At 32.4% G+C, this 20,645-nt stretch overlaps 1 protein-coding gene across 1 annotated transcript; it reads right to left on the bottom strand.

Annotated features, from left to right (window-relative positions):
* Positions 1 to 291: 291 nt before the first annotated feature.
* On the bottom strand, positions 292 to 7,028 carry LOC120197505 (respiratory burst oxidase homolog protein E-like). The gene is made up of 14 exons (XM_039199009.1): positions 6,239 to 7,028; positions 5,991 to 6,150; positions 5,189 to 5,237; positions 4,679 to 4,792; positions 3,818 to 4,240; positions 3,346 to 3,732; positions 3,157 to 3,252; positions 2,967 to 3,082; positions 2,718 to 2,888; positions 2,481 to 2,637; positions 2,190 to 2,396; positions 1,960 to 2,088; positions 1,586 to 1,664; positions 292 to 450 (listed from the first exon to the last, which is right to left on the bottom strand). The coding sequence occupies exons 1-14, from the start codon at positions 6,840 to 6,842 to the stop codon at positions 341 to 343; spliced, it is 2,802 nt and encodes a 933-aa protein (XP_039054940.1). The 5' UTR covers positions 6,843 to 7,028; the 3' UTR covers positions 292 to 340.
* Positions 7,029 to 20,645: the final 13,617 nt, after the last annotated feature.

Raw genomic sequence — 20,645 nt, 5'->3', positions numbered from 1 at the left:
TCTAATATAATAATCATTGTTTTGAGCACAGAATATAAAAATTTAAAATTTACCGTGGAGAATGCTTATATTTCAATGCTATATATAAGTATTACATTTACAATTACTCATAATTAAAAAGAGTGTTAAGTACATATAATATAATTGGAAGTTTATACTTACATTTATATTTTAAATGTGTTTAACGTAAATGTCAAACACGGATATAATTATAAATATAAATACAATATATTTGTATATCTCAGCCTATATTTTGTTTGAATATATATATGAATTAGCTAAAAAAAACAAATAAGCAGGTTGACATCTATGTACTTCCATTGATGCAATTGGGGTAAGCTCAGAAATATTCCTTATGGAACTCGAACCTTGTCGATGTTTTGTGACTCAGTTCCCTTGATAGCTTCTTCAATTCCTTTGCCAGCACCGGCATCCCACAATAGAACACTCCTGCAGTTTAAAAAAGGTTATTTTGATAATGTAATTTATAGATCAAACTCAGGGCCGTGGCTAGGTTTTCGGGGGCCCTGTACAAATTCTTATAAAGGGCCCTATTTTATAAATATATTCGATTTCGGGGCAACAATAGTGACTTTTTTTGAAAAAAACGTCGCAATAGGTCCATCTATAGTGGCGTTTATTGGAAAAACGCCACTATATATAACTTTTTTGGAGCCCATTTTTTGGGTCCTACGCGGTCGCGCAGTTCGCGCCGCCCCAGCCACGCCCCTGATCAAACTAATATGGTTAAAATGACGATATGGATTTTTTATAAAACCGTTAACATTGTTATCAATTAACAAGTAATATTAACGCTTAACAATAACGATTACCGATGTAATCAATTTCGACCTATTGATAACATTATAAAAATAGATGATTGGATTATGTAGAATCAAAACAGAGGGATCAAATCCCAATTTTCTAATTGTTAAGGGACGAAAACCATAATTAGACCATTGAATCTTAAATTTCAACTGATCAAAATACTCAAATTCGATATGTTACCACCCGATCCGATCTTAGATCAACTTTTTAGATATTTAGATTCCGAGACAGATTGAGTCAAAATTAGGGTCATGATAAAATCGGATTTATGAAAAAAAATTCCGATCTAACCTAATCTAGAATAATTATTATAATGTCGTCTATATATATATATCTTTTCAATTATCTTCCTAACTTGTTGAATAAAAAAATATTAATATCAAATCGGGTCGGCATCACCAAAGGACGAAGCATAATAGGGTCGAGATGATAAAATAAAAAAACTTATATCCCCTCGTGTCCGTCCCTAATTTCAACCCGTTAGAAAGACTAAAATCATAATTATACAATTTCTAGTATGATGCTAAGCATGTTCTTGATTCATATCAAAAGTCTTCCATATTCTTTTTTTGTTTATCATTACAATTTTGATTCTCTTTCATTAATTCAACTAAACATGACGGCTGTGAGTTAAGCTGAAAGGTCGTAAATATTATATGTATATATATATATATATATATTCTTTTCATTAGTTGGTAGCGTACAGCCATTTGATGCTGTATTTTAAGAGCTCGTAGTAGGTTTGAAAAGTATTTACCTACTGTGGCTTTAGGATGTTTTGAAGCTATTTTTCTGAAGACTTCTTCCCAGTTGGGCCTTGCAAAATGAGTCCTTACCTGTGAAGCAAATGATTAAATAATAATAGAATATTTGGCTTCTTTTTTCCCCAAAAAATGGCTGTTTGGTAGGTGAGAAAATGATGTGGAGGAAAATTTTATAGTTCTTGAGTTTGAAAATGAAGAGAATCTAATACTAATGACATGCTCTCCACATTCCAATGATCTAAAACAGCAGATAAACTAAAGAAATGTTAATTGAAGATGACTTTTTGGGCACTGGTGGAGCTACGTGAAAACCGTAATTTAAATTTTCTATCTTCTTACTATTTTTTGAGAAAATGAAGATCATTACCCTGGTGCCTGATAAGATGTCTACACCATGTTTAGCATGGTTTAGAGCTTGGACCATAGTTATCAAGGTTGATCTTGCATCCCCTTCTTCATAAACACTTGTCAGGTAGTTGTGCAGCTCGATTTGACCCTGTTTTTCAAGTTTTGAAAAATAACAAGGACTAAAGTTGTCATTTAACCATAATCATTTTTCGGAATTTTATTCAAGTGAGAAGAAAATGTCATATTTACTTTGTGGTCCATTTCTGCAACTTCATCCATTACTCCTTTAAACCATTCAAATGACCCTGGTTCCCTTGTGACCCAGTAGAAATGAGCGTTTCGAGTCCTCGGTGACTTCTTCTTTATGCTGACGGATAAACTCGAATTGGCCGTGTAATTCGAAGATGCTAGACTGTTCCAGCTATCATCTGATCTACTCATTTCTGTAGTTGAATCCTATATACCATCAAATCACCCGGAATAAGTACTTAATAGTCCTAATAGAGAAGTGGTTTGAATCATGAACATATATTTATGTACCATTTGGTCTTCTGGTCTTGAGTTGTTTAAGAGATCTCTAAGGATGCTTATAAAAGGAGTAGCTCCGATTCCTAGTCCCACGAGGAGGAGAACATCGTAATTCATGTAGTCTTGTGCCGGAGCCCCGTATGGACCGTCGACAAGTAACTTAGGTAGGCTGCACCAGTGAAGAACGTTGCGTTAATACTCATCGGATTTGAATATAAGTACATTTTTTCTATCTAGGGTAGTTTATACCAGTTGTGATCAATATATCCAGGGCCACCAAATCTAGCTCGGCCAATGACGAAAGGCGAGTCGTTAACCTCGGTGAAAACCCGTTTTAGTTCCCGAGTCCAATCTCCGACCGTCCGGATATGAACGCTAAGATACTCGTCTCCTGGTGCCGAGGTAATAGAAAATGGATGCCTGAAATGGATTTAGTGTTAGCTCAATGTGCTAAAAGAAAGTACAAATAATGTTCCTGAAACAAAGATCAGGACCTACCATTCAAATGGGGAGATTGATGGACACTGTAAGAATACGTACTGCCCACTTTTGTACTTGAATCCTTGCGGTTTCAACATGACGATGCTGAAGACGTTTCCGGGCAGTACCGAAACCTGCACATCGAGCTCCAATGGTTACCGAGTTTAGCTAAAGAATAAAATTTGTAAAGAAAACAACTAAAACTTACCTTAAATATTTTTACTGAATAATGCTCTGCTCTACTTGTTCTTACACTACGCTCCCCTATGTAAAGCAGCAATGGAACACATATGTACATCCATGTCTGCAAACACCAACATAGTTTAGTACTAGGTCAAGTTGAGATGTTTGTTTTTGGTCATTAATCTAAAGGGAACTACAATGTCGAAGCTCTTACGGATTTCTGATACCATTGATGTGCCAAGTACAAGAATGTCCCATGGATCACCAACAAAATGTACACGAGACCGAGAAGGTGATGAGAGTACCAGAAAGCATTGAAGCCTGTCAATCTGTTGAATGGTGCGGGGAATCGCAGGACGTTCTTCTGGAAGTGACTCGCTGCTAATATAAACGCAATGGCCATGAGAATCACCATGGCAATCCCCGTCACGCCTAGAATACCAATCAAAAGCTCTGTATACGTCGGTCGCTTGTCGTGACTGAAGTCAGAGGCTATGAGAGCGAATTTCTCGGGAGGGGCATCAGTCAGGCGGATGAAATCACAAGCTAAATGGCTTCCTGCATGAACCAAGACCCCAATGGCTATTGCACACGCAATTGTCTGTTCAAAACAGATCATTTCTGAATAAGTTTCGACTTTTAATCTACAAAGTTCATACAAGTAAACTGTAACCCTCATTTCTTACCTTGTGGAAGTTAATGCTGTCGTCGAAAGGGACGAAGGATCTTGCTCGGGTCGATCGAAGCCAAGTCAATGTGTTTCGACAAACGGGTAGAAGAACCAAAGCCATGTTGAGCTTGAGTGTCTCGGCAGCACCTTTGGCTGTACATAAACAATACCCCATGACTTGAAATGCAGCCCTGTTTCTGTACTGCATGAATTTCCAAACGAAAATGGTAGCCATTGCCATCATCCAAAGCAGCAAAACCCATCCCCTTCGCCAGTTTTCCAATAGCAAACACCGGAGTTTAAAGCACGCTCTTCGGAACATGCTTTTGGGTCTGAGAGAACTTAGGTTCTGACTCCAACCAACACTCGCTGTGCTAAGTGGTCTACTGTAGTTCATGTATGTATCCCTTTGTAGTAGTAGTGTTTCCAATTGCCATAACTGAAGTGAACCCAAAATGAAACATGCTTAGTTTAACATGAACGGACTTAGATATTTTATATTTATGCTACAGACAAAGTTATAAAACTTTTGAGATGAAAATAGATTATTGATATAAAGATTATGAAAATACTTAAATTATAAGAGAATTTAAAATTTTTAAGGGATAATAGATCCCACCAACCTCTCAATCTATCCTGCTTAGTTATTAAGTTAAAGTGATGATAAGAATATTTTCAAACTTCGTATCAAAAAAAAAATAAAAAGAATTTTTTCAAACAAATTTTATGTATTAGTTAGATTATCATCTGATTTTGATTACGTGACTAATAAAAATAAAAAATCTCTAATCATCTTGTGTATCGATTTAAACATGCTATTAATATTTTTAAAAAATGTAGATGGACCAAATAGTAAAACCATGATTAAACAATTTACCTCAATGTACCCAAAATTCTCGGGATCCAGTTCTTCCATGATAAGTAGAGCATACTCTTCAGCTTGTTCTTTCAGCTTGGATAGCTTGTTGGCTGAAGCACTCAACATTATAAGCTGTATTAAAAAAAAAATATAACCCAACAAATCAACAACACCAAAAAAGACACTGACATTAAAATATTTAACCCATACTTGAAAGTAATTGATTTTTTCCATTTTTAAACAATTGATGAATTTTGCAATCATTTTCTTTAAAACTAGATCAAATAACATTTAGTCTTTGAATTTGCCAGTTTTTTCTAACGTGGTCCTAAGTTTTTTTGTCCATATTGATCTTTGAGTTTAATATTTTTTTCCATTTTAACCCTTTTGATGATTTAACACTATAAGATTGCACCCTTAAAATGATTTAAAATCTAAATTCAGGAATTGAAAAAAAAACGAAGGACTAAATTATGAAAAATATCAATTTAAGGACTAAATGTAAATCAAAATTTATCATTTGATTACCTCTTGTACTTCTGCTCTTGTGATTCTACCATCTTCATTGCTGTCAGCCCTATAAAAATTGATTAAAATAATCAAATGGCAGACCAAAAAGAAAAAGAAAATCCAGCAAGACAATTTAATCAACAATAATTAAATAAATCATGTGCTTCACGTAACTACTCATAATTACTGCTCTCAACCAATTAAATCTTCGCCGATCACAATCGCTACATCTCTATCCGCGGCAAATGAACCGTTAAAAAAGGATTAATTTCAACCCAAAGTACCCAAACAATAGATAAAATTTAACTTAACCATAAACTTCAAAATAGTTCGTTTGAATCTCCAGTTAGAGGATAAAGTACACCAAAGGTCACTAGATTATGCAAAAATTATAATTTTATTCTCCAAACTTTCAAAAATTATAAAATAATCATTTAGTTTATTGTTCTGTTACATTGATTATAACGTTGCAATGGTTATCTTATAGCAGTTTGGTAAATTTAATGATTATTTAAATATAATTCAGTGATTTCTTATGAATTTTAACCTAAGTTAAAACATCATTTCAGTCAGATTCTTTTATTAATCAATCTATTAAATTTAGTGTTAATTCTTAATTTGGATCTGATTGTGAAATCTTAAAAGATAGTTTTAAACATATCAAACTCAAACTAACATTTAGTACTAAACCTGATAGTTAAATTTAATAAACTCGATAGAACGATATTTCCGATTTGAAGTTTAGGAAATTTAAATTTTGATAGGGATTTTTTTGTTCAATTAACCCAGAAAAGTTAAAAAGAGAGAAAAAGAAACTAACATGTCGAAGAAAATCTGAAGGCGTGCGTCGAAGCTCTGATCTGATATCTGTAACCAAAAATCGCGAAGCTCTTCTTTTGTGATTTTCTGGATTCTCTGTCTTCTTCGTCTCGCTAGTGCATCGAATATGCCGACTGCGAACTCCTTTGAATCCACCATGCCTACGTTAATGGAGAAAAGGAATTTTGAAAATTCTGATATTATTTTCTTAGTTGCCAAACAGGGGAACAGAGATTGTATAGTAAGGACCTATGCATTCACCGAAATGTTCTCTTGCAAGGAATCCGTCTTTAGCTAACGACTCGAACCTCGACTCAACTTGTTTCCACGTCTCCTCCGAGTCATTTGCACCGGTGTTCCTGCTAATGAACCTCAGCCCTTTCAACGCTCTCTCGGCGCTCGATTTCGTCCGTTGGAGCTTCGCCTTAATCCTCCTCTCGTCGCGAGCCGTGATCCGACGGTCCTGATCGTTCTCCGCCGTCGACGAAGCTCGCAACGACGATCCCGACTTTAACCAACCGAACTTCCTCCGTATGCTCGACGTCGCCGATAGGCTTCTCGCTAGAATCCCCGACGAACCAGCCACGGAAGCCTCCCTCTCATCCGGAACAGTTGACGGAGTTCCTGGAGGCGGCGGCGCCACGCTACAGAACACAATGGAGTCGTTCTCCAGCTCCAGGGTGACCTCGACGAGTTCTTGCCTGTTATTCCTCTGTAAATCGCTGAGGAAAATCGGCAACATTGCTCCACCAACGCCGTACTCATCACTGCCATCATAATTCTCCGGCAAGTCAAATGAACGGCTGAAAATACTACTCCTCCCGTACGAGTGAAACGACGCCGGTGACTTCATTAACTTGCTTTACTTGCTATAATTTTTTCTGGATTTTCTTTTTTGAAGACTAATGGGGAGCAAGGGAGAGATGATTATCAACAAAAACAAGAGAAACACTTTCCAACCGATCAGTTAACACGATTTCAACGCTTTTGAGATCAATCGCGTGCTTGGTTTTTGCAGAGTAGTAGTTGAGGTTTTGCCAAACAAGTTATTTTGAAAAGCAAATATTGGTTTACGAATGGGAATAAAGAATTGAAAAATTAAATTTGATATTTACGAATGAGTCGGGGGATTGGGGTATATAAAAGAGAGTTGATGAGAGGTCAAATGTGGAAGGTGAGAGTTTGGAATATGCATTTTCTATATAATTAGATATGATAATTTAAATTATGAATTTGGTTATTTAATATATTTTTATGGATTTTAATTTAAAATTATTATCTAATACAAATTTAAAGAGGATACGAATGAACGTATTTCTATACTCATTATTTGAATCCTCGTTATTCATATAAATTTATATATCTTGAATCTAATCTTATATTACAAAACGAAGAACATATTTGTTTCTAAGAAATTCTAAACTTAGCCATCTAACTTTTATTAGATTCATATCGGGGTTGTGTCGAATCCAATATCCAATGTACAATTTAAAATTTAAAATTTAAATTATTTACAGATTTAGATACCTGATTTATATGAACATATAATTCCGGAAACAGTAGTAATGGATACTTTTTGTTTATTATTAACAAAAAGGAATGGGAAGGTCTGTCACACAACTGTAGTAATGGATAATTTAAATATAAAAGGATTTAAGATGTTTAGACATATTTACTTATTCAAATATTTCAAAAATGATATATATTTGACATGCCATTTCTAACTATAATCTATACATTCAAGGCTTAATCAGATAAGAAATAAATCTATACATAATTAGAAGCAATCATTGTAACACGATCTAACTGAAAATTAGATTCAACATAGTCCCCATCTAAACAATAAAAAATCCAATAAAAATAATATAAATTGATAATTATTAATTTATTAATACGAGTATAAGCAATGGTAACTATTAACATATTAAAAATTACTATATGACTCAAGTTATATTAATAATAGTTAATGATAGTAGTTAATAATAATAATAATAATAATAATAATAATAATAATAATAATAATAATAATAATACAACCCCTGTGTTACATTAAATCATATTGCAATCATTAATACTCTCAATGATTAGTAACTAATTAATGTTATACTTATAGAATAAAATAAAATAATTTTTAGTTAAAAATATAAAAGACCAATTATTAAATCTCAAGAATAAATGAATAGAAGAATTCGGTAAAACTATAGGGATAAATTAACTTTAATGCCTAAAATATTTTCATGGTCCACATTAACCCTTCAACGTACCAACTTTTTTTTATTATTTTGCATCGTCGAAATACATAAATACAATTCAGAAGTAATGTGAATAGAAAAATATTCATGGATCAAAACATAAAAAATCCAAATTCAGGGACTAAAAGTAGTTTTAGCTTAGAATTATACAAACTATAATTACAGCTGTTGGTATAAAGAAAAAACAAATAAGATTTTGAAGAATAATAATAATATAAACAAAATCTTAATTAATACAGTTGTCATGTTCGTGTCTCCCACTTTCTTTTCCATGTCAAACTCTTGTTCTGTTCTTCTATGAAATTACCATTTCATTTTGATTCGATTTAATATTAAATTATAGTATTCAATTCAATTTATATTAAATTTTAAAATTGTAAAATTTTTAGTGGTAAAATTATCTTTGCACTCCCTATTTCTATGAAATTGTTCTTTTGGTCCCCGAATAAAATTCCCAACTAATTGATCAAATCACTATTTGATCCCTCAAAAAATTTACAGTTCAATCTCGGTCCTTAGTAGAAGTTGTTTGACTTCATTCCTACTATTGTTAATCTTTGCTATAATGATTAATTATTGTGATAGGTATTGTTATATGTGTATTATTTGTATTTGTAACTGTGACTGTACATGGACGAAGGTACATAGAGAGTGGGAGGTGTTCCTATCTCTCCCAAATTTTTTTAGTCTTATAGTAATATTTTTTAGGTCATTATCTGTTTAAACTTAAGTAAAATTAGACTTTCATCCCTCCAATTTTTTAGATTTTTAATATTTAATCCTAAATTGGTCTATGGTAATTATGATTGTGTCGCTTCCTAATTCAATTTTTTTAAAAAAAAAAAAACAATAAGTTTAACGTCCAGAACTCATTTGCTGCAGCCACAATTCATACTTCACCAACTTTGCTTTCAATGAATGATCATTAATTTCTGCTTCAAATCGTAATCTTTTCCTTGAATTAATGGTAGTTGCATTCATGTGTGTTCAATCAACGTTCAAGCTGTGGTTGTTGCATTTGCATTCAGAAGTTAATACAATATGTAATATGTTTATCCGATATTAAGTGTCGAATGCGAGTATATATCAAAGAAATCATTTTATCGCATTTCTAAAATCTCTTTTTTTTTTTGTTGAATCGTTGATGTTCATTGAGGTCACAGGTTCGAGTACCAGTGATTGCAGCAAGGTGATTGAGCGTTTAATGTCAAATGATTGAGAGTGTTTAGAACAGACACTACTTACAATCACCTTAGTTTAATAAAAAAAAATCTCTTTTTGTTTAAAAATATTTTTACGATAAAATATATTAGAGATCACCGAATCATGTAAAAATAATATTTTTACTCAATAACTTTTACAATGTTATAAAATAATCGTTAAGTTTTTTAAATGATTTCAAAATAGTTTCTTGCATCATGAAAATAGCTTTAATTTTTTATAAGTCGAAAGATCATTTTGTAATATTTTAATAAGTTTAAAGATATTTTGTGACATTCCATAAATTTATAAATAATCATTTTATAACAGTTTAAAAAGTTTAATGATTGCTTTGTAATATTCTAGTGCTAAAAAAACGGTAGGATAAAGTATGCAAGAGGTCATGGAACTATGCTCAAATGATCGTTTGATCATTGAACATTTAAAAGTTACAAAATGGTCATTACGATGTTATTATTATTGTGTATTTTTTATAAATATTTAATAATCATTTTGTAACAATTTGATAAAATTTAATGATTCTTTTATAACAATTCGATAAATTTAATGACCAATTTATAAATTTTTAAATTTATGAATCAGAACAATTATTTGAAAACTAAATATTAGCCCTAACAAAGAAAAACCCCTAATTACCAAATCATTTATAGTATCAAAATACTACCTACCTAATATATATGTGTATGCATTGTCATGTTCTTAATTAACCTTTTTGCTCTTAAATATGCATCTAATGACAGACTAATCATTGTTTTTGCTCACATTAATGACATATTAATCTGTTATACTTAACACTCAATAGAGTAGGGATTGTAATTTGACCCAAATTTTACGAGTCTGACTTGATTTTGTAAGATAGTTTTTTTATATATATAAAAAAATTAGATTTGGATCAGGTAAAGTTTACGATAAAAAATCTCTCATGTAATTTGAGATAATAGTATAATTTTCTTTAATATATTTGGGGTAATTGTTACGATGCTCTTCTCTATATTTTTTATAATTAGGTCCCTATTTTACTAAATAGAAATAATAATTTTTATATTTCTGTTGAGTCGAATCAAATCATATCAATTTTTTTCCTTAAAATTTGAGTCAGATTTCAAATCAAATAAAACTTCTCTAAACTTAAATCAACTTCGGATAAAAATGTATACATAACCGATCAGACCAGATTGATCGAAAACATAACCTAACTGGACATGTTACCATCCCTATTATAGAGTAAAAGATTTGTCCAAATTGCATGCATTGACAAAGAAACAAACATTCAAGTGGCCGTCGTGAAGAACAAGGTTTGCAGTTTAGGTAATAAGGTACAATACTTGCAACAGTCTTAGATTTGTACCAACTCCTAAATAACAATGCTCTGTAAGATTTCTTAAGGAACAATCAGCCCCTTTTAGGTGCAACCTATCAATCAACAAGAAAAAAATCCCACCTCTCGGATTCGTTTTATGTTGTTACTACTCTTATTTTTTTCTTAAAATTTAATATTTAATACAATCGAAAGATACCGATTTTAAATATAAGCTCGAATTCGAGATTCTCGCACTCAAATTCGAATAACATAAGACGGATTGCTATCGGATGACAGCAACAAAAGATCTGCTCAACGTTTACTAATGAGACAATGCTTTTGTCTTACAACTCTATATATGCAAACGGATTTCTTCAATATGAAGTAAAATTGCATGAGAAGTTCATGTTTAGTTGACTATCTGTTCTATGTCTCAACCTCAAAACTTACCAGAGAACTAAGCAATGTAAGAATTAGCTAAGCATTTAATTCCACTACCACATGTTTTTTCATATATTCACTAATATTCGTTTCATTAGTCGATTAGTTTAGACCAATTATTATAGAGTTCTATTACGAGAACGATCCTTTCAAGGAATAGTCTTGGATCAGGTCAGATCAAGTTTTTGGCTCACTAGAACTCAACCAAGTATAACACTCATTCACCAGTCACCTGACCCGACCTAAGTTTAGGAAAACTTCACTTGACTCGAAATTTGATTTTATTTTTTAAAGTGAACGCGTATCAGACCCGACTCGAGAACACACACATATAATTATCTTCTCATTTTTATTAGGTAAAATAATGATGTAATTCAAAAAATAGAGATGTGGTGTATTATACCAATTATCTCTAAATATAGAAAAATATATTATACTATTATTCTTGGGTCGGATCGAATATTTGTCAGTCTAAATCGTAAATCCTAAACTAGAACTTATTATTTAAAAAAACATAATAGGATCGAGTCTGGTCATAACATGTTGGGTTTGGGTCAAATTTTTATCCTTAATCCTCCCAACTTAATATATTTCTTTTATAATGTTAGATTCAAACCACTAAACTTACTTTAGGGTTTAGGATTTGCAAACCAGGGATTCCCTACATTATTTAACTGAGGTTGAAAGAGCTTTCTAAAGATTGGTTTGGGCCTAAGATGCGTAGATTTGGTAATTCTTTATCCTTAGGCCGTAATTAGGAAGAAGTGCGTGATGGGTTTTTAATTTTTTCCCTATTTCTATTGCTCAGGAACACATATGGGCTTCACAAAAATTTCCAATCCAATTATTCATTAGGGATTTTAAAATTTAAATCATTTTATACTCAAAAATTAAATTAGTCATTGTCGAGTTGAGTTTGAATAATTGAATTAGTCAAGTTTGAGTACTTTAATAATCGACACAAATAAATAAAAAGCCTAATCTTTTTTTTTTTGAGTAAAAATAAAAAGTCTAATCGAGTCTAAGTGCTCGAGACGAATTTCTAACAGAGTTTTTAGTCGAGCTTGAACTCGAACTTCTCACCATTGGAGTTTCATTCAACCTTATTAAAACCCATTTTGTATAGTATGAAAAAAAGTCAAAATAAGAGTCCAAAAATCAAATGAAAACTTCTCCAATTTAGTTTCTAACTAATTTTTGAAAAATACATTAAGCTCTTGAAGTTTTATAAATTCTCTCCTTATTTCAATTTTCGGGTTTGAGAAATCCAATTATTATATTTTGAGGGCAAAGAGAAGATTACAAAAATTGGGTTTCGAACTTAAAACTCGTCCAATATATAATCTTAGTTATAGGGGAAACGCCAGAAATTTTTCTCAGTGTGAATCATAAGTACAAAATCATAATTGTATCATTTTAAAATTACATTTTTTTATAGGTACTAAATCACGATTTTATCATTTTAAAGGTCATTTGACAAAGATCTTTTGTCTTTTATGTCCCCCTATTTTAGTCCTACACATAGAATAGAGACATGAACATTCGAGATATTGATTTCCACGCTGAGGTGGTCCATTTTTTCCTCGTAGCACGTGCATGCATGGCAATTTACTAGCCGTCTTTTTGCCTTTTTGACTTGATCTTTCCCAACTGAAATCTTGTTCAAATAGATAGCATTTTAACCCCCCCACAAAAAAATGTTGTCTATTTCGAGAGCATGAATGGAACCCATAGTTCTTTGTTTTGTTTTTTTTTAGTTTTTTGGGTGGTGGGTGGGAACGTGGGATTTTAGTCTTTCAGATCATCAAATGTCATTAATGGTGTGCAAAATATTCGATTTGAATAATTCAATCTGATTTTTTTAAAATAATTTAGATCAAATATTTGATGAAAAATCAAATAATCAAATTGAATATGAATAAAAAAAATCTCAATTTTAAATTATCTAAATATCCACAAAGTAATGAGCCTTTAGCCCTAGCCCAGTAACCGTGAAAGCTTTCCCAAATCCCAACCTTCTCTCGACAGCCTTTCCTTCACAACCTTTCAAAATGGGCTTTTATACATTTTTTTATACATGCTTATCCTTGGAATTTATTACAAAAAAAAATCAAATTTAAGGCAACTTTTAGGGCGTTATTATATTAAAACCCCTTTAATTATTTTTTGAGAAATAACCCTATATGATTAGTTAGAAAAATAACTTTCAAACTATCTACGTAGGATACTTCTCATTTTGTAAAAAACGATGTCAGATCTCACGTTTTACGAAAAGTGATTGTTAGACTTCGTGTTTTACGAAAAATGAATTTCATGCATTTATTATTGTATTTATCTAATATTTAATGATTTTATTTAAAAAAAAGTTAAAGAGACATGACCTAACAGAATTTATAATTCAAGTACACAGGCTTAATTGGGTTGGACTTGGGCCCAATTATCCATAAAAGGGGTTTTTGAACAATAAAAAGATAAAGAGGAACCAATAGTGTAATTAGCCCATTTTTAAAATATAGAGACTTTTATATCCTCTTCCATTTTCTTCTCTTTACTTTCTTCATTCTCATTTTCCTCTCCAAGTTTCATAGAAAAAAACTACGATCTTGAGCCTTTTTTGTGCTTCAAATTCATCCATAATCCCTCCATCAAACTTATATTAATGTTTCAAAGCCTTGGGTTCTTTGGGTGCAAGAAACTTTTGGGGTTTTATCATCCAAGTCATGGCGGAGGATGATTTTTAGCTAAAGGATCTCTATTTGGGATTCAATAATCAAGGTAGTGTATTTATAATCATTTGGAGAATTAAGTTTTAATAAATTTTAAGAAATTTCTAGGATTTGGATATTTGAGCATGTTTAGGGTTTACCTTTGATTTTATAATCAATTCACATTTTAGGTGTTAATAATGTGTTTTTAAGACACCTTAAGACCCTAAACAACTTACTAAAACTTCAAAACAAAGATTAAAAACTAAACCAATCAATTTAGGATATTTTTTTGGTGATTCTCGAGCCTAATTGAACTATTTTAGAGTTTAAGTATCGATACTAGATAAATTGGGGGCTAAAATTAGGGATTTGAGAAGAGAGTATCGATATTGCTAAGGTGAGTATCGATACCACAGTATAGATACTGAGGCCCCTTTTCCGCATCATAATGCATTTTTGGTACCAATACTCATAGGGGTATCGATACTTGACCCTAGGGTATCGATAGTATAGTTAGTGTATCGATACTACTCACTTTGTATGATAAGATTCAACCAAGTTAAAGTCCGCAAGAGTTAGGGATTGTTCGTAAGGACATGACATAGCCCGTGAGGGACGTAAATGGCGAAAGAGGCCCAGTGATACTCATAGGAGTGGGTTACAACCAGTGTAACCATAGCAGACAAAACATGCCCATGTATCATCAGTTAAACACGCAACAAATATCTAAAGATGGAGGATCATTGGATAGGGTGTACCGGTAAGTGATATGACAGAATAATCAGATCATGAAATAATATAATCGCATATCGCAAGAACGATCGAGAGTGGTTGATGCACAATTATCCCATTAATTTATTGGAAATTTGAGGGAAAGCGTGGTAATAGCGGTTAGAGTACCGCTACCCAAAAGTGAACCCGAGTAAGATATTGGGCTAACCAGTATCACAACCAGTACAATAAATAAAGTAGCCATTATGAAGTATCAAACAACCATATTGGTACAAATTATCAGTAGTAATAGACTTATAAACCCTCATATAACATTCTAGATGAGAGAACGAGTGAGATAGCAGTTAGGGTGATCAGTAAACGATATCAGTAATAACTTATAATAGCTAGAAACAATAACAACTAGGATGTCATAAAGCTAGCCTTTGTGTGACACTCGGGAAATAGCCAGGACACCCAAGTTACTTTAGTAGTAGGGTAATTATCTTGTTTGTCAGTATGTCCAGGTATATACATGTAAGTGTCAAGGCACTTTAGATGTAAGTTGGGTGCAAATGCTCTACGACTCGACGGAGTAAGTTGGTGGGGTGTACGTTTCCGATACAGCTCTGGATCTCACGCATATACCTAAGAGACCGAGTGTACATTTCTGCTACAGTTTCGGATCTCACCTAGGCATCCAAGGGTATTCCAACAGGCTAGAGGGGTGCATGAGCTCCAAGATATATAACCCTCAGCCACACTATGATGCCAACCATAACTTGTGTGTTGCATGGTAATTTAACATTGCATTTATATAATGGATAGTAGAGTCGGTATTGCATTCAAGTAATGCATAACAGAGCTAGTATTGAATTCAGATAATGCATAGCAGAGCCAGTATTGCATTCAGGTAATGCATAGAAGAGCTAGTATTGTATTCATGTATTGTATAGTAGAGTTAGTATTACATTCAGGTAATTATAGCAGAGCTAGTATTACATTCAGATAATGCATAGCAAAATAGTGTTGTATTCAGATAATGCAAAAGAGCACCAGTATCGTATTTAGATAATGCACGTCACATTCAGACAATAGGGTTAGAGACCCTTTTGAGATGTACTCATGGGTAAGCCCTTAGTAGAGAATTTAGGGATGCATGAGACCCCTACTTCAATGACATGACAACTAAGCCTTAAGTAGGTAGAATTTGATCTAGATCATGCATATACTCACTGCTTAGTACCATATCTTCAGCATGCTTGTGTTATGAAATTCTTATGCTGCTCTAGATTAGCGATTATACTGATGGGCTTTGTAAGTTTAGTCTTCACATGTTTGCCGCTGATAGGTTAGTAGCATGAGTAGTTCGTGGAGCACCGTCGCAGCAGAACTTCTAGCATCTCCTTCAGAGTACTGTATCATAGCTTAGTGAGCATATGTATTCATAGAATGTTACTTAAGTATTCAATTTATTAAACTCAGATTGTATTATTTTGGTTTTAATTATGTGTCACTGAGCTATGATTTTATAACAGTTAATTATGTTTTTTTCATGAAACCATTCATTAAGTTCGAAAAGAAAATAGATAGGTTTTTAAAATCAGGGGTTGCTTCAGTAGCCCAATGTGGAACTTTAGGTCCAATTGATTTTAGGTTTAATATGATTATTGGGAGATTTGAGGAGCTCGATGCTAGAGTGGGGCAATAACCATTCTAGTATGTTGGTAGCCTCATCTTATTATGTTATCTATAGTTTTTTCATGAATTTACTACTTTATCCTTGAATTTTTGAGGTTTGGAAAAAGGGGAGAAAGTGAGAGTTGTTAGCCATGTTATCTCCTCTAGCAAAGACAAAGTGGCTATCATTTAAGAATCTAAATTGGGTTCGAAGAATAAAATGATCTTGAAGTGCCTTCAAGGAAAAAAAATCATGGCTGTGTGTTTATCCCCTCTGAAGGGACATCTAGAGATCTCATATCGCTTTGGGACACATAGTTCTTTTTAGTGGAAAGTAACATTTTGTATTATCGAATGTTCTTAATCTTTTAGGCTAGGCAGTGAACGATCCCACTTAATTTAAAGATCAATTTAAAAAAATACATAAATTTGGAGTTGCCATCAGTCTTGAGGTCAGGTTAATCGAATACCTAAAAAATATCTTTTAAAAGAATATGAGCACCCCATAACGCCCGAATCAGTTTCTAAACGATTATACACCATATAAATATTGAAACTTGTAAATTTGAATATACATTTAAATTATAACCCTTTTAATTTGAAGAATTAACATAGATCGTAATTTTGTCAATCTGAACACTGTCTTATTAGTTTCGTAACTTGTAACAACATTGCTTTAAGATTTATTAAATTACAAAAACTGATGACAAATTAAATAAATGTTATGAATGCAACATGAATGCTTATAATACTTACAAAACTCATATTCCAAAAAATAAATCATTTAAAAATCAAAAGGACATTCTTTCATATAAACAACTCTCGAAAACAAACTTCTTGTTAGTTAAGAGGCATTTTCATATATTCCCGTTTACAAAATATCATTGTCTCGATTTTAAGAAAATAATATATATTTAATATATATATATATATATATATAATATTATTTTATACAAAAAAGCCTATGAAACACACTTCTTACGAGTCAAATTGCATTTATATAAATTCCCATTACAAAAGATCATCTTATTTTTTTATAAATAATACCTATGTATTCGAAATTAATATTTATTATAAACTACTCCAAATACCACTGACCTTTAGGCGTTGACTCGAAAATGCCACTAACATGGCACGGATAGACCGTAACGGTGATGACATGGATGGCTTAGTTAAAACGATTTAATCGAATTAGAATCCTTGTTGGAATTTTAAATATAATTTATTTGATATAAAACCCTAATTCTAAAAATCAATTGTCTCATTCTATTCTATTCTCTTCTCATTCTCTTATTTTCTCTTCTCATTAGCGGTAGAAAACCTAGGTCAACTAGGGGAAGTTTGACGATTAAAGAAGTATAATAAGATAGTGGAATGGAGCAACTCGTTGCATATCTAGTGTGTGGGCTTGGATATCCATCTCAACTGAGGACATCAATTTCCAATGATAATCTACGAAGGAGGTTTTTTAGCTGCAAAAATTATGGGAGTGTGATTCAACCAACTTGTCAATTTTTCTGCTTGTTTGATCCTCAATGACTCCACGAGCACAGGTTGTTCTTGTGGGATTGTTGAATAAAATCAAAGCAAATGAAATTAGAATAAGGAATTAGAGAATTGCTTGAATTGTGGTTTTTGTTTTTTGGTTTATATTTGTATGATACATAAACCATTAATGTTACAACAATGGTGAAAAAATTGGTGGCTGAAATTTATGGATTGTACTTTTAGTTTAGGGTTTGGATGAAAAATTAAGGGTGAAATTTTAAGGATTAATGGTTGGATTTAGCTTAGGGTTTAGATGATTTTGTAATATTTTTTGTGAATGGCAATGGATGTAAAATGTTACCATTTGATTTATGTGAAATTGGAAAATTTATATATATTTTTATACTTGGAAAACATATAACGAATGTAAAATGGAACCATGAATGGTAGACAAAATGATTCATTTAAATAAATTTGTGATTAATAATAAACACATATGTACAAAAAAAAATGGGTGTGCACATAAACACTTAAGCTAAAACAATTTCAACCTATAAAAACCACCAAAGTATGAAATAAAATATCAAAGTCAGTAAACATATGTGTTCAAATGACCATAGTTCATCAACTTAAGTATTGAACCAAAATATCTAAGTTCTCAAACTATATCCTATACCATCCTTTGTCGTTTTGTAAAAAAATTGGGACATTCTTCTTGGGAAGTCTGGGTGATAGTGTTTGACTGGCTTAAATGTTGATTGGTAGTGACAGCTTCTTGATTGTTGGTTGGATATGATGAGTGGCCTAGTGTTGGGACAAAGGCAAATGAACTTGATGATGTTGTAGCCCTTGATGATGTTGTGGTCATAGTAGTTCTTCTCCTAACCCATATTCGCATGTGTATAAATATGAGAAACACAATTTTGATATAAGGTTAAATTAACAAAAGAAAATTAGAAACTTATACTTGTAATTTTGTTTTACTTTGGCTAGATTGAAACCTTGTTTGTTTGGTCTATCTTGATGTGTTGAAATGAGGTCACCTAGGGAGCATGTAGCCTCCAACTATCCCTTTGCAGGCCCTTTGGTTTTGTCCTGGTTGACCATACTTGGAGCAATACATTATTAGACCTTTCTTGGTAGCAGTAGCTTGGGACCTTGATGTTTAATTCATCTACTTCCTTTCTCCTATTTTTCTTTGGTCTTCCCAGTGGCCTTCTAATTGTTGGTGCTATAACTGGCTCACAGGTTGTGTAAGTTAACAATTGATTAGTCCCTCTCATAGGTTCAATGAAGTGACTATAAATTGTCTTGTTGTTTGGTTTTTAAATAGTAATTATGCACATAAGCTTCATGCCTATGATTATTGAACATCATTACATAAATAACATGTATGCATGAGATTCTTATAAATGAAAGCAATAAAAGTGGTTAGATTAACAAAGACAAATGAGAATAAAAATAGAACATAAAATGAAAATTAACAAAATATACAGGAAACTAAAAACAGAACCAGGTAAGGTGGCCAAAATAAAATATAAACAAATAAAAAGGGCAAATTTCTTAAAGTTGAGGAAAATAATTCATTAATGCGGAGCCCTACAATAAATATCCCATAGACAAACATGTATGCTCCCTTATATGTTAAAACGAAACTACTTCAAATACTTAACCCATACTTAGGCTTTTAACCTAAACTAAACCACTTCAATCACTTCCCTTCTCCTCTACCATTTTCCATTTCTAAAAGGCCATTCCTTTTATTTTCATCTTCTTTGAGAGAAAACCACCCAAATAAGGCTTCTTGTTTGCCTTTATTAACTCCAACAAGGAGCTAACGACCATCTTAAGCCTCAAAATTAAACCCCCAAATCACCAAGACCCTTAAATCAACTTAAAGTAAACTTTAAACCTTAAAACTTATCCTTTTTAATCTTTAAAATGATCATATCTAGACCCTAAATACAAAATATAAAGGCTTGCACTTGATTTTCAAAGGTTTCACCATCCTCGGTGAAGATGGAAGTTCCCTTATTTCTCCAAAAATAGTATCATTTTGTTTTTCTTTTATGGTTTTTTTCTCTTAGTTTGGTTGTTGAAACCTTTGAATTTTTGAGGTTTTTCCGAAGACTCCTCATTTGAATTTGTTTTCTTTGTTTAATATAGATTGATAGCCTCTTTTTGTTTTCTCTTGTGCCTGGTCATTTTTGGTCGGATTCGTGTTCATTTTCTACTGTTGTTATAGTCCCTATCTTTAGAATAGAGTAGATGTTAAGCTCGTATGAGTGTGGTGAAGGTTGGAAACCAGTCCAATTTGGTTGTTTCTGGAATGAAGGGCTCCCAACGTAATCATCCCAAGTGAGAGCTGTAACTAGGGACGTTAGATGGTCATTGTACAAATAAGATTCGATGGTTGTAATCCAGTCATTGAGGTTATTTAAAGTCCTAACCAATACGATTCGGAGATCAATGGACTAGAACATTACATGGGATCACTAAAGTTGCTAACCCAATTTTTTTAACTTGTAAAATCTCATGTGAAAGCCATCCATCATAATCATAAAGAAAAAACATAGTGTTCAAGTTTACAAATAAGAAGAGCCCTCAAAATACATCCCAAATGTTTTAACCAAATATTACATGCCATCTAAGAAAAGCTCAAGACGTGCATTGAAGCTTGGGTCAGTCTAGAATGTGAACTGTACGATAAGATCCTCGAACGCTCCTCTTATGAACCTACACACGAAAGAAAATTTGTAACGATGAGCTCACAAGCTTAGTTACACACTAATAACCAAACTATACTACATGTGTCCACTACATGATCATGCTAAAAAATAGGAATATTAGCATAC

Source organism: Hibiscus syriacus, unplaced genomic scaffold (assembly GCF_006381635.1).
Source record: "Hibiscus syriacus cultivar Baekdansim isolate YM2019G1 unplaced genomic scaffold, ASM638163v2 tig00117048_pilon, whole genome shotgun sequence".
In the NCBI taxonomy this organism is placed as follows: Eukaryota; Viridiplantae; Streptophyta; class Magnoliopsida; order Malvales; family Malvaceae; genus Hibiscus; species Hibiscus syriacus.
This window is presented reverse-complemented; position numbering and strand designations above follow the sequence as displayed.